Source organism: Anopheles stephensi, chromosome 3 (assembly GCF_013141755.1).
Source record: "Anopheles stephensi strain Indian chromosome 3, UCI_ANSTEP_V1.0, whole genome shotgun sequence".
NCBI classification, from domain to species: Eukaryota; Metazoa; Arthropoda; class Insecta; order Diptera; family Culicidae; genus Anopheles; species Anopheles stephensi.
The window spans coordinates 85,780,874-85,794,888 of NC_050203.1; the positions used below are offsets into that span (position 1 = coordinate 85,780,874).

General features: G+C 48.5%; 5 protein-coding genes across 6 annotated transcripts in view; 4 read left to right on the forward strand and 1 right to left on the reverse strand.

The window, feature by feature from the left end:
• LOC118513953 overlaps window positions 1-9,930 on the reverse strand; it is a 29,773-nt gene extending 19,843 nt beyond the window's left edge. The window contains exons 1-2 of one of the 2 annotated variants that reach the window (XM_036060348.1): window positions 9,737-9,930; window positions 9,334-9,529 (exon numbers count right to left, since the gene is read on the reverse strand). In XM_036060348.1, coding sequence (XP_035916241.1) covers window positions 9,334-9,469 — 136 coding nt within the window. In that variant the 5' untranslated portion in view covers window positions 9,470-9,529; window positions 9,737-9,930. The remainder of the gene's footprint in view (window positions 1-9,333; window positions 9,530-9,736) is intronic. The other variant, XM_036060349.1, reaches the window with a different exon arrangement.
• Window positions 713-2,006, forward strand: LOC118513968. The gene is made up of 2 exons (XM_036060392.1): window positions 713-995; window positions 1,072-2,006. The coding sequence occupies exons 1-2, from the start codon at window positions 948-950 to the stop codon at window positions 1,936-1,938; spliced, it is 915 nt and encodes a 304-aa protein (XP_035916285.1). The 5' UTR covers window positions 713-947; the 3' UTR covers window positions 1,939-2,006.
• LOC118513974 lies at window positions 3,003-4,147 on the forward strand. Its single transcript, XM_036060399.1, has 2 exons — window positions 3,003-3,309; window positions 3,388-4,147. The coding sequence occupies exons 1-2, from the start codon at window positions 3,265-3,267 to the stop codon at window positions 4,015-4,017; spliced, it is 675 nt and encodes a 224-aa protein (XP_035916292.1). The 5' UTR covers window positions 3,003-3,264; the 3' UTR covers window positions 4,018-4,147.
• On the forward strand, window positions 6,214-7,084 carry LOC118513972. The gene has a single exon (XM_036060396.1). It carries the CDS (start codon window positions 6,278-6,280, stop codon window positions 7,034-7,036), a length of 759 nt encoding a protein of 252 aa, XP_035916289.1. The 5' UTR covers window positions 6,214-6,277; the 3' UTR covers window positions 7,037-7,084.
• Window positions 9,931-10,329: 399 nt separating the features above from the next.
• Window positions 10,330-13,636, forward strand: LOC118513925 (TBC1 domain family member 23). The gene is made up of 2 exons (XM_036060293.1): window positions 10,330-10,682; window positions 10,873-13,636. The coding sequence occupies exons 1-2, from the start codon at window positions 10,663-10,665 to the stop codon at window positions 13,061-13,063; spliced, it is 2,211 nt and encodes a 736-aa protein (XP_035916186.1). The 5' UTR covers window positions 10,330-10,662; the 3' UTR covers window positions 13,064-13,636.
• Window positions 13,637-14,015: the final 379 nt, after the last annotated feature.

Genomic DNA, 14,015 nt, shown 5'->3' on the forward strand with positions numbered 1-14,015 from the left:
TCCCTAGCGTTAGGATTCCGATTCCGCGAAACCTCGATTGAATGAAAACGGATCTACGGCTCTAAGTTAAGGCACGTTTCGGCTTGTGTTGCGTGCTGGGATCGATGTGCCTTGTAACGTGAGCCACAAATTCTTCGGCTTCGAGTGGGTCATTTACGATGGGTACGCGAGCAAAAAGTACCGATTAACGGTGTGACACTGAAGGTGCTCTAGAACGGTGGCGCTCACTGATCCAGTGCATCCCCTTTTCGGGCAGGCGTATTTGCGGGACGATGACACTAGCAATCATAAAGGTGTGTAAATCATCGAACTATTGATAGGCCGTGATCTAATCTGACGCGCTTCGGGCGACTGGTGTCGCGATCGGTTATCACGATGCAACCGCACGGGACGCGTTGACGGTAATGACGATATCGATTTGTTGGAGGCCATATGTTCGGGGGCCCCCCCTCGAGCACTGGCATCAATCATGCTCCACTTAACTTCTAATTATGCAAACGTGCAATTTATGCTTTTTTTGTTGTTGCTGTTGCTTCGCTTATCGTTCGATGGTGTGGGGTAGGTTCAATAACGGGGTGTCTCCGTGTCGGTTGGAGATCGCTGGTAGAGTACGCGTCCCTTAGCGTCCCCGTGCAATTTCCTCCGTGCGATAGTTGATTAGAATTTCGTCGTTGGTGTGAGGGAAGAAGCATCGGTAAGCGATGGCTATGCTTGCCACACCAACCGGAACGGCCGGTGTCCAACGCGCGTGGACAGCAATCTCGAGGGCTTGCTCGGGGTCGGCTTGGACTAGAGCGCGCGCGATAGTAGCGGATGATGAAGTACTTGAAAACTAATTCCAAGTTGGTATAAAAACTTCTGACCTTCCCGAAGCCGGCAGACAGTTCCATCCTTACAGTAGACACTAACAGCTCGTGTGGAGCAAAACTCAAGACAAGCCACTCATCATGAAAGCGTTCCCCGTGGCGGTTGCCCTGTTCCTGGGAGTTCTGAGCGTAAGTAGTTCTCGGGCACGGGGCTTCTTCACTAAACCTTAACCTAACCCGGCTTGCCATTTACCCCTTAATGCAGATCACGCAAGCACAACGCGAAACCTCCCTGCGGGTCATCGATGCTTTGCGCGAGCTTCATCCCGCCTACAAGGAACTGCGTGATGTGGTAGTGAATGCGGTGGCCAGTGCGAAACTCAACAGCTCCGAGGTGGTGTACAAGTTCAACGTGGACATTGCATCACGCAAAGAATCGTTCATGCAGACTGCCATCAAGTCGGAAGCGAACGTGCTGCGCCAGGTGGACGGACAGCCCACCAGCGTCGATACGAGCTGTCTCGGGTTCCTTCGCCAAAGTGTGGACGTTAACATGAACCTGGCCGGTGTTTCGTTCACAAACTGTTTGAACAACGTAGATGCGTCGCTCTCGTCGGAAATCGTCCGTGTGTACAACGAGCTGCAGGTTAACGAAACGTCCTTCGTGAATCTGAGCGTGTACGATGTGTTCCGCGGCCAGAATGTTTTCGTTAACCCGCAAACGATCGTCGATCGGTTGGTGGAGAAGCTGTCCTCAGTGCAGCAAGCTCCAGCCGAGCTGACGCAAGAGCTTTCCCAGCTGGTGGATGCGTTCGAGGGACGTCTCGGTGACGTGCGTGCCGCGTACACAAGCTGTTTGACGATGAACGATCAACTGTTGCAGACCACCCTGCAAACGGTACTGCAGCAGCTGCAACAGATCTGTCTAGGAGCGCTGCTACCGGCCGCGTCCACGGAAGAACCGACGGAAGGTACGGAAGAACCCGTTCCAACTGATCCGGCCACAGAACCAGCTACGGAGGTACCGACCGAATCGGAAGCACCGCCAGCAGAAGTGGAAGAGACCGAGGTTCCGAGTGAACCGCAACCGGAACCGTCGACCCCAGGAGCGGCCTATGGCATGGTGTTGTAAGCGATGGAGACGTTACTGAGTGCAGCGCAACCAAGTGCCAATAAAGATGAGCTTTTTATTTAAACAAACTTTCTTAGTTTCCAATTATTATACAAACTTATACTCTACAGGATAAAGATGAAAGAACCCTAGGGGCCTGGCCTGGGCCATGATACGCATGGCTATGAGTGTTGAAACCTATTTGACTTCAGTTACCAGATAACTTAAATTCGTCAACACTTGACTCTTCTGAGCCCTGGAATGTTGTATCACAAGATCCACGAGTCAAAGACTGTTCAAGTTTACTTTAAGGTTTCAAAGAACCGCAAATACTTCTTTATGAAGAAAGTCTGGTCTATAGCTAAAAGAATTCCAAGATATCTGTACTGCTCTTTTTCAACTTGGTCAATGCAAGGGCCAATTTGAGGACAACTCGAATAGGCCTGCGAATATTAGCTTGGTATCTTCGGGGGTTTTCAGTACTCTGACTGCATCTACTAAAATCTTCATATCTAAGGGGCAGTATGCAGTAATTCATCATGCAGAATATTATTGTTTGCCAATGACATTGGGGCGGTCCGGTGGCCGAGGCGACAGCGGCGCCGGTCTTCACACGGCAGGGCTGGGGTTCAAATCCCATCCAGACCGCCTCCCCGTACGAAAGGCTGACTACTTTTCTACGGGTAAAATTAAGTCACAGAAAGCCAGAAATGGCAGGCCGAGACCTCTCGAGGTTGTAGTGCCACAGAAGAAGAAGAAGAATGACATCATGCATTCCATCCAAAAGTGCAGTTTAATGTTATACCAATCCATATAAATAAAACATTCCACCACACATCGTTTGATTGAGCGTTGTCTTCCGCTGTCTATCGATCAACTTTGCATACGATTCGTTCGGGTGTGTGTGACTGTGCGTTGTTTGTCTTGAGACGCCCTGGAGCGGCCTCAGTAGCGCAGAAGCAAGAAAAATACCCTTCTTCAAGTACACATTTATCCCCGACCCCCGTGCCGAAAACGGTGTACTTCCGATCCATTCACTACTTGTCGCACGGATCTGGCTCGAACGGGGTTGCTTATCGTGGCTTTCTTAATTCTGCCTCGCAAACGATAGCACCAGCCCGCGCGATAAGGGCGCTGTGCTGTTGATCACTTGAACTTGACTGCTCAAGATAGTCAAGTGAAATAATAAAAAAGCCCCCATACAGGAGTAGGATTCGCAAACAATATAAAACGTTCCGCCGTAGCCGGCCGCTGGTTCATTCGTTTACTGCTGTCTGGTGAAGGCAGAAGTCACCACGCCCTCTCTAGAACCTGGTAAATCCCGAAGCGAACTGAGTAAAAGGAAAAATGAAGGCACTGCTCGTGCTAGCACTGCTGTCGGTGGCTATTTCGGTGAGTTTTGTTTCGAGTGTTGCTTGCTTTGCCCCGCCTGAAAGTGGATCCGTTTCATGATCATCCTTCCTACCGCAGACCATCGTAGCTGATCGTGATGAGGCGCTCAATCTGTTCACACAGCTGAAGCGCGTCAAGAAGGGTGGACGGCTGTTTGGAGCTGAAGATGATTTCGTATCGCTCGTACAGTCAGAGCTGCTGCTCGCTGAGGAAGAGTACGTGCGCTCGTCCATCCAAGGCGAGTCGTCGATCCTGCAGGAACTGACCACCGCCGAGGCACAGGCAAGCGGGCCACTCTGTGTCGACTTTATCCGCCAGAAGACGGGACTGATGCTGAACCTGGCCGGTGTATCGTACACCTCCTGCCTGAACCAGGTGGACGATGCGTTGTTCGAGAAGCTGTCGGATGCTACGGATGGAGCTGTCACGCGCGACCAGTACGATCAGGCCAATGTGCTGAACGCGTTCCGGGGCGAGAACATCTTCGTCGATCCGGCACGCATTCGAAGCAAGCTGCAGGAGCGGATGCGTGCCACCCTGAAGCTACCGTCGTTGAGTTCGGAATCGGTGAAGGATATTCGTGATGAGTTGGACGAAGTGAAGGATCAGTTTGTGGAGTGCATGACGACGGCACGGAGTGTACTGGATAAGGCGCTGGATGGTACCACGCAGCAGTACCATCTTGTGTGTGCGAAAAAGCAGCAGTAAGAGCCAATGATGTGAAGCCAATAAAGATCGTGAGCTCTTGTTTATTCATTGAAATATATCGTAAATTATTGAACGTATTCGTTGTAATGTTACTAAAGATTTTTTATAAATAAAGTGGACAAAAAAACTACCATGGTCCTGTATGTCTGAACAAATCGGGACCGAAAGCAACACACCGGTGTCAGAGTATTGGCGTACTGCTTTTACCCCCTTGTTGGATGATAGACAATCTTTGCGCTTCTTGAATGACCCCCCTCCGTATCAGAATAATCAGTCGGTGCGTATTGAAAAGTTCAGAGATTTGATCCCAGAACAGTCGTCGGTGTTGCAGAGTGGAGCGCTACCAGCTAAACTATTTGGCCGCTCTATGAAAGCCATCACTAGTAAAGCTTTAAACCGTCTCGCACTCAAATCACTACATGGAATCATATTATATTCGATTGTTATTAGACGAAATTTTTAAATTGTAAGACTTTCCACAATACTTCCGGTGACGCAATTTAAATTCCGTCTTCAACTGCCAGGAAAAGCTGTTTCTGCATTCTCTCAAAAAAACATGGCACATGACAGGCGGAACAAACCAAACACCGGAAGATTCCTGGCTGGAGCAGATAAATCTTTGCTCAGGTATTTCGGTTCCTGCTACACAAAAACAGATAATGACTGTGTTAGCTAACAAGCGTCCAGAAATGATAATCTAGTGTAAACAGTGTATCACACAGTGCCGGTATGCGGTATAAAAGATCTTCCCCGGTTGGTCTGCTTATCCAGTTTGAAGATCATCCCAACGCCCAAACACTTTAAACCATGAAGAGTTTCTTCGTGCTGCTGGTGGCCATCGTCGGCATCGTTGCCGCCGGTCGTCCCGAAACGGAAAACGTCATCACAACCTTCAAGCAGCTGCTACCGCTCTACAAATCGAGCCTGGTCGAAGGACAAACCGTGCTCACGACCCTCAAGAGCAACGTCACGAAACAACTGGCCGATCTGCATCTAGCAATCATTGTGAAGAAGGAGGAAATTGTGCAGAAGGTAATCGACCGCGAAGACTACATCCAGCAGCAGATGACCGTGCAAACCAAGGCGGACGCACTGTGTCTGCGCTTCGTGAACACTAGCAGCGAGATGAACGTCAACCTGGCTGGTGTGTCCTTTACCAACTGTATCAACGCAGCGGACGATGCAATCAACAGAAGGATTGAAGAGTACTACGGTCAGGTGAACGGTATAGAGCAGCAGGTAACTTGGTTGCGCATTCTGGACGTGTTCCAGGGACACAATGTGTTCCACAGCCCGCAACCTATCGTGGAGAAGCTGAATGCCAAGCTGGAGCTGCTGCAGAACAGCAACGCAACACTATCGGAGGACAGTGCAGCAGTTATGGTGAACGCCGTGTACGCCAATCTTAGACTCATCCAGGACAACTACAATGTATGCATGTACAATGCGTTTGATCTGCTCCGGCAAGGATTGACCATGTGCGAGATGCAGATGACGATGATTTGCGGTGCGACCCTAGAAAGTAGAGCCTGGTAACATGCGGAACCGTAGTAAGGTTTATGAACAGGGAAGCTGAAAAATTGCACCGAAGAGGCCACAATGTACACGATGTACAATGTTAGGCAATTATTAATAAATGTTGAATTCATACATACTGAAATTCTTTTCAAAATTATGTTGACATTTTCTGACTGGTTTGCTGTGTGGTAGACAGGGAGTTGATAAAATTTGATTCACCTTTAAATATTTTGATGACTTCAGAAATGTTACTGGATTTCATAGATTTGCCTATTGATATCATTTGAGTTACATCCAAGGCCAGTTGGCCAATTAGATTAAATAAGGCGAAATGGGATCTAGGCGATATCTCCACCTTCTAATCGACACCATTTTGAACATAATTACTCTGATTCCTTTTTAAACTGTAAGTGTGAGGACAATTTTCGGAGCGCACTATAAAAATGTACTGTCTGAATCAATCCAAGGCCTCCCAAGAAGACCAGCCACGATTGTTGACACAAGCGTCTTAATCCGAACATCCCGTTCGCGGAGATAAATCCTTCCGTTTTTGCATGTCCGGCATGGACTAATCTTATCTTACCCGTCATCGTGAGAAAAACAAAGAACAACAAAAAATGGTTTAAAGCCTTGAACCGTAGGCCGGGGAGTTACATATTTAGCGGTATTTAAGCTACCCTCGGGGCCAGTGTTCGTTTGACCGTTTCGTTTTTCAGTAGCCCAAAGGCCGATAGTTTAAAGGATGAAGTTACTCGTTCTGGTAGTACTGGCAGTGGTTGGAGCGAGCAATGCTGCTCGTCCCGGTGCCATTGAGGTGATCGACACGTTTAAGCAGATCGTGCCGCGATATCTGGCGACGCTAGATGCAGATCAGGAGCAAATATTTACGCTGGAACGCGAAGGCACCGACGCGATAGCGGAATTTCACTCCGACATTGCACTGGCGAAGCAAACGTTCGTCATGTCCATCACACTGCAGGAAGATCAGCTGATCGATATGATCGGCGCACAGAACACATCCGTAGCGGATGAGCAGTGCATGCAGTTCATAGCCACCGCTGCCAACGAAACTGTCAACGTGATCGGCGTGGGCTACACACAGTGCATTAATGCGGCCGACGAAGCTCTGGGTGAGGTCGTACTGTCTTACTACGGTAGTATTGGAGCGTTGGAACAGACGGCCACCAACGTAACGCTGCTGGATGTTTTTCGTGGTGAGAACGTGTTCTACACACCTGACAACATTGTGGCCAAGCTGAGGCAAAAAGAGACCGATCTGCGAGGAAACAGTTCCCCATTGGCAGAGAAGCTGCAGGTGCAGAAGGACGGACTCGTTGCCAACTTGACGACGATCCGGAACAGTTACATCGGATGCATGACCGATACAGAGATTGCCTTCCGCAACTACATCTCACTGGCTCAAATGCAGCTGAGCATGATCTGTGGTGGAGAGGTCAACATTACCCGAGAACTGAGTGAATCCGAATCAGAACAATCGTAATTATAATGAGATGAAGCGAATGTTGAAATAAACTTAATCTGAAGCATGTTCGGGGTTTAGAGTACTTTAAGAGTTGAGTACGGCCCCGATGTCCTGGCTTGGCTCTCGAACTTATGGCACGGCAGTTTCATCTGCAATTAAATTGTGCTCATGATGCGATGCGCGATACGAGAGCCACTTGTTTGTGGTGGTGGATTCATCCTAAACAAACACAACCAACGGACGCTCGGGCGAAAAACGGACTCAGGTGTTCGGATGCAGGTCAAATGGCAGCCACTCGAAACAAGACGGCTACGTCGGTGGACTACGCACCGATACGTCTTGCGCTCGTACAGTAACCCCTATCATTGTGTAAACTTGAGTTTTACACGTATCACGTATGTTGTGCATGAGATTGTCCGGGACTGAATTTTTGACGCATTTGCAGCAGGATATGACATCCGGTCCAATCTAATACATGTGGAGCGCTCGGATTGTTATCATCCCAAAGACAGTTTCACATTTTTTCGTTCTAAACATTCATAATATCCCTGTTCACATCACTCGAATTTCATTCTCGGAATGTCCCTTCACCGACTTCATGTGAGCACTTCACAAGTTCCAACCATCAGTAACATCAGCCCCGGGATTTGACCGTTAACTACTCAGCACCCAGGACTCGGCGATAAGTTTGCCACCGGTTCCACTCCACGGTTTGAAGGATGGAAACAATCTGATGTCCATTAACGAAAACCGGAACGAAGTATCGTAAATTAAATTTTATTATTTCATTACTTTTTTGTCTGCTTCCCCTCTGCGCTTTATCCTTGCTTTACGCAAGCGGTGATGAAATGAAGCTGCTAGCAACCTGTTGTTAGGATCGTCTCTGTCCGTATGGGTGTGTGTGTGTAGGTCGCGAGTATCCCTATCCCGTGCATCTCGAACGGTGTCGTAAAGTGACCGGATCGTTGAGTCCTTCCCGCCACACAGCGATGGATAATTCTTCACGTTTATAGATTCTGTGCGGTGAATCATTACGGTCCAACGGGTTTCGGTCCGATACCCGGGGATAACCTGCCGTACGACGGTCAACGTCATAAACCACGAACCACGTCGAATCGTCTATCGTCCAACCTCAAGCTAATATGTTTCCTTTTCCGGTGCTCTCCTACCAACTAGCAAAAAGTGAATAAAATAAGAACCGACCACTGCAGGCATGCACTTTGGCGTTATGGTTCTATGGCATAATCTGCTCAATCTCGCCCACAACACTGATTGGCCGAACGGTTCAACGGAGCAGAGCCAAAAAAAAGCCTTATTTCGTACACCGAAGCCTACGGCGAATTGGAAGTTACCAGGCCGGTCGGCCAGAGTGAACCGTGAACCGTAATTGAGTTTACCAAACCGCGATGGAATTTTGGGCTGATTGTAATTTCCTCTGTTTACACCACCACGAGAGTGTCCTGCATATGGCGGGAATTGGGTTGGATGAGGAATTTCCATTTCTGACTTTACGTAGAAAGCAAATGGCGAGTTTGATGAGTGTGGTAGTCGGAAAAGCAGGACTCACTGACCTACCAACGCCAAGAGATGTGTTTTTAGCACAAGACAGGACACTCTTTCTCGTACCAATAGTTTCCGCTCTTTCCTGGAACATCATCACTCACATGGATGGATTGCGAAGTTCCCCATATGCTTCTACCGACCATCTGGCTGCCGACAAAACTGGCCGTCAGGTGACAGGTTGTGCCGTCGACTAATGTAAGCCGAGTCAAAGTGTCACGATACAGCCAGAAGAACCATGGAGATAAGGACGTTGTTGCGACGGGTAAAATGTGATACCGTTTCCGTTTCTTCATTTGCTTTCAAGATTTCACACGTGGTCAAGTGGGAAACCAAACGGGGACACAAACACACACGTGAGACTGTGGAGGAACCGGACTTCTTCTGCTTGCACCATAGACGAACGTACGAGCAGGATATGGACAAGAGTCCTCCTCCAAACTACCCCATAGCTGAAGCCAACAGGTCAACACCAGTGAGCCATCCTAACAAACGCGTGAAAATGCAATTTTCTGTAGTGGATTGTTGCGAAAACATGCCGCTCGTTGTTTCGCTGAAAACTGTGTTATTTTCTTATCATCATCTACTCCGCTCACACCGAACTGGAACAACCTTTCCCCAACCGTGTGTCCCCACCGTGCCGTGAAATGCAAATATTATTCCAACAGTGTCATTTTGCCGTCGCTTTCAATTATTACATTATGGGAAAAGTGATAATTTATCCGCCCGGTCTGGCCGGCGCGCTCTCAACTTACCTCCGTTGCCTTCCTTGGAGGCTTCCGCCAACACCGACGTCGGTACGGCATCGACCATGGCCAGCGAAACCAGGATTGCTAGTGCCGTCGCCACCACTTGGCCGAGGGCCAGGTTCGCTTTGGCGGTCGGTCCCATCAGTTCAAACGAAAACCCGGTAAAACCTTTGCACAGCACTTACACTTTTCACGCTTCACCCTAGCCCACGGAGTACGGTGGACGACGAAGATACAGAGAAAATGCAATTTAGAATTACAAAAACAAACGGAATACTTGTTGAAAATGATAAACCAACAATTACTACTCTAAAATCGAAGTTTAACGGAAAGGACTAACTAACTAACTAACAAATATGAAACGAAACAGAGAATAAGTCCTGATAATTGCACTTGCAAAACTGCTCACATGTAAAATTCACTTTTATCCTATTCTTCACCCCCCGAATAGAACGAACGTGTGTCCTGGCCGCTGGCTGGGTGGGAAATACTGAGCATGTACACTTCTGACTGGCTGGTCTACTAACACGGCGGAGTCACACTCAGGTGTCTCCGACAGAGTTCGAAGTCAACTGGTGGGAAAACACCGTTCAACTGATTTTTCCCGGCACATGTTCCTTTCGATATATACTTTTCCGGAGCACTCACACAGACGCGCGCAATACGCAATTGATAACGGGCAGCGAGCTTCACGTCGTAACGCATATGGTACGAAGGATATTTTTAGATCTTCGGAAAAGCTCACGGAAAAGTGATGTTTATGAAGCTTCGGCTAAAGTTGTGGTTTTCTTTGGTTGGAAGGGATGAGTCGATAAATTTGATAATTTAAATAATTACATCGAGCTAATTCTCATAAAGAATCGCGTATTCTAAATAAATGCTTCTGTTTATGTAAACAAAGTCGCTGAAAATTGGATGTAGGATCAGCAGCAGCGTTGGCTCGACCACTGTGCGCGTGAGCTTGGCACACGAACCCTGCCTGTTAAATTCCGCTTTTGACAGCAACGTCAGACCAATTTGTCACAAGCAGAAAACGAAATTTGTTGGCACTTATTTTGCTGTGCTGAAAGTGAAGTCAATTACAATTAAATCGGAGCTAAATAACAACCCGCTGTTTCGTACTTTTTAATTGCTATAAAGTAAGAATCGTTTTAAAGTAACCGTCTAACGATGAAGACATCATTTCTACGTGTCACCGTATGAGAGACACCCAAGGCGGAGGAATCTGGTCGGAACAACAACATCCACATTCGGTTGCCGTGAAAGCGTTCTGCTCTGTACCGTATTGCCCAAAGGCCAACCCACCCACCCACCCACCGTGTGTACGGCACGACGATGGAGGACGGCGGACTGTGGTAAGAAAACGACGTCACGGTACAGTGAGCGAAGTTTCGTAGTCTGATAAGCGGATGATAAGCAAGCAAGGTTCCCCTTTCGCTCGCTTCTTGACTCATTCGCTGTGTCTTGGGCTGGCTGACACCTTTTTCTGATTGCGTGTTCGTGTTTGCTTTCGTCATCTCGCCCATTTTCACACTCCCCCTGCAGGTTGATCGAGCTCGAATCGGCCCTCCAGGATGATTGCACGGTGGACGACATTTATGCAATATGCCACGGAAAGGCACTCCCCGAAGCGCTACGGCTCGATGTGTGGCAGGTGTGTCTCGGGGTGCGCAACAAACCGGACCAGCTGGCACAGTTCAACGAGATCTACGACCTACCCTTCCAGGCGCAGCTGCGGTCGGATTGTGAGGAATTTGTCAGCAAGCTCGGAAATGAGGATGAGGACAAGGTGTCGGTCGTTTGTGACCTCGAATCGATACTTACCTTTTACTGTAAAAACCGCAACCTTGTGTACGAGGCAAACAATGGTTGGGTGGAGTTGATGTTGCCACTGCTCTCGCTCAAGCTGATCCGGTCGGATACGTACAACCTGTTTGAAGCTATCCGTGATACGTACATTCCAAAGGGCTGCATGAAAAATGGGACCGTGTTTAACGTGTTCCGGTTGCTGCTGCTTTACCACGATCCGGAACTGTGCACCATACTGGACACGAAGCGCATAACGCCGGATTGCTATGCGATGGGCTGGTTCCAGACACTGTTTGCCTCGACCTGCACGCTCCCGGTCGTGCTGTCCATGTGGGACCTGTACTTTCAACAGTCGGATCCGTTCCTGGTGTTCTTCCTCAGCCTGATCGTGCTGATCAACCAACGTGATCAGATACTGACGATGAAGGGTTCCACGAAGGAGGAACTGATCAGCTTTCTAGTCAACATGCCCTGCAACATCGAGGCGGACGATGTGCTCGATTTCTGTTCGCTCGCACAGTATTACTCCGTGAAAACGCCCGCCTCATTCAAGCGCGATCTACTCCAGGTGTTGTTTGGTGCTCAGCGAGGATCCGGCAAGCCGGAAGGATCGGTCGTCTCGCAGGCCCTCTGTCTGCCGGTGTCGGTGAACGAGCTGATTGAGAACGCATCGCTGATAAATCCACACCCGGAAGCAGTACGCTTCTTTCTGGTCGATTGCCGTCCGGCGGAACAGTACAATTCGGGACACCTTTCGACGGCGTTCCATCTGGACAGCAATCTGATGCTGCAGGAACCGGAAGCATTCCAAACGGCGGTGCAAGGATTGCTTCGCTCACAGCGCAATGCGATCGATGCTAATTCCAATGCGGGCGGAGAGCATCTGTGCTTCCTGGGGTCCGGGCGGCTCGAGGAGGATCAGTACACACACATGGTGGTGGCATCGTTTCTGCAGAAAAATACCAAATACGTATCGCTGCTGACCGGTGGATACGAAGCGATACACGAATACTTCGGTGAGAGTATGGTCGACTGTTTGGAGGATCATGATCCACTCAAGTGCTTGCTGTGCAACAAGGAACAACTACGGTACGGTGGGCCAAAGGGAAGCGGAAACAACAACATCCAGAAATCGCTCCCGAGCGGTGCCAACAGTGCTAGCAGCAGTGCCACAAACAGTCTCAAACGAGCGTCACAACGATCCGGAAATCATAGTACGGCAAACGGCAATGGTGCTGGCGATCGAAAGTCCACGATCGATCTGTTCAGCAAACTGTCCCTGGCGATGAAAACCAAGTCGGCCGAAGTGAAGGAAAAGCTGATCGATTACATTTCCAACCCGAACGCAACCGAACCGGGAACGAGCCGTACCGGAAACGGTGCAGAGAAACACGTTTCCCGCAACGATCGCAATGGGAAGCGATACCGGAACGTACCGCCAGTGTTCAGCATCGGCGAAGACCACGAAGACGATGATGAGCTCAACTCGGCCGCCAGCGAATCTTCCTCGGTAGCGCGTGGCTCGAAAACAAACGCCCAGCAGCAGCAGCAGGCCGATCCCGGTGCGCAAGAGATCGTTTCGATACAGAGCTTCCTGAAAGGGCCGGACGTGATACGATATTTCAAATGTCAGGAGGTACATCTGAACGGGTACATGTACGACAGCTACCTGCTAGTGACCGCGACCCACATGATCGTACTGCGCGAGCTAGAAACGCAGCGAGATCGGGCACGTATCATCGTACGCCGGTTGCTGCAGAGCATCGTGAAGATAACGGCCAAAAAACGCCATCGGGATCTGATCACGTTCAAGTACGGCTATCCGGAGGAGGAAAACCTGGTCATTACGGATATGGATCGGTTCCTCATACCGAACGCGAGCGAAGTGACCGATCTAATCTCGCGACACATCATTAAGCAGACGTGAGCGTGCGAAGGACGGGGCGTCTAGTCTGTCCCTTTTAGCGTTTTTCGGGTTTTTTTTTTTGTTACCACACCAGAAGAATAATAGCCATCATCTCAAGCGCGTGCTCTAGCCAAGAAGGTATCCAATTCCGTCGTGCATCGTTGTTAATTTCGTTGTATGTTTATTGTATTCCCAGTTTATTTTAATTACTATTTAGTGACGCTTATTTTATTTTTGACGCTTATAGCGAACGCGCATCGGCCAATGCGCCATTTGTCCAAACGTTACTTATCCCGGCATAGAAAAGAAGTAGGAGTTTTGTATAGCAATGCATCCGTGTGTGTGTGCGAGAGAGAATAGCTCGACCGAAGTTTTAATTTGTTTCCTTCCTTTGTAAAAGAACTATTTATCAGAAGAAACTGGCAGAGAACTGTGAATCCGAGATTTCCCAATGATTCCTCCACCCAGAGAGATGTGTCTGATGGTCGGAAAAAGAAGCTTGTGTATAGAAATAAACCGTAAACCCAAAGTTTTCCTTCCCCGTGCCCCGGTAGCAAGCAGGTGGGAGTTGTTACTTAAATTTTAAAACCAAAAGAATTGTGTGTCGTATACTTTTTCTGCCGCGAGCATTACTGTTATCCGAAACGTAACTTATCGTAAATGTAAAAAGTAGTATGATTATGCATCAATTTGCCCTGTGATCGTTTCGTGCCAAAACGATTCACGCAGCCTCGACTCGCAAGATTCGCTAGTACATGAGAAAGTTAGTTGTAGAATGCTTCTAGGACATAGGATTTGAAAGCGTTTTAATAACAGAGTTATCTGTAGTAGTGTAATTAATAATCGTTACATTTTGTTTGCGCTTTACTCTACACAATGTGAAGCTAATATAAAATATTTATTTTTAAAAGGAATTAAAAGAAAACCCGTCAATTCAAATAAAATAATAATTAAAATCGACGACCATGCGGAC

Coding starts and splice junctions, on each gene's coding strand:
- LOC118513968 (XM_036060392.1), top strand. CDS start 948: ATGAAAGCGTTCCCCGTGGCGGTTGCCCTGTTCCTGGGAGTTCTGAGC. Junction 996..1,071: donor TGTTCCTGGGAGTTCTGAGC/GTAAGTAGTTCT, acceptor CCCTTAATGCAG/ATCACGCAAGCACAACGCGA.
- LOC118513974 (XM_036060399.1), top strand. CDS start 3,265: ATGAAGGCACTGCTCGTGCTAGCACTGCTGTCGGTGGCTATTTCG. Junction 3,310..3,387: donor TGCTGTCGGTGGCTATTTCG/GTGAGTTTTGTT, acceptor TTCCTACCGCAG/ACCATCGTAGCTGATCGTGA.
- LOC118513972 (XM_036060396.1), top strand. CDS start 6,278: ATGAAGTTACTCGTTCTGGTAGTACTGGCAGTGGTTGGAGCGAGCAAT.
- LOC118513925 (XM_036060293.1), top strand. CDS start 10,663: ATGGAGGACGGCGGACTGTG. Junction 10,683..10,872: donor ATGGAGGACGGCGGACTGTG/GTAAGAAAACGA, acceptor CTCCCCCTGCAG/GTTGATCGAGCTCGAATCGG.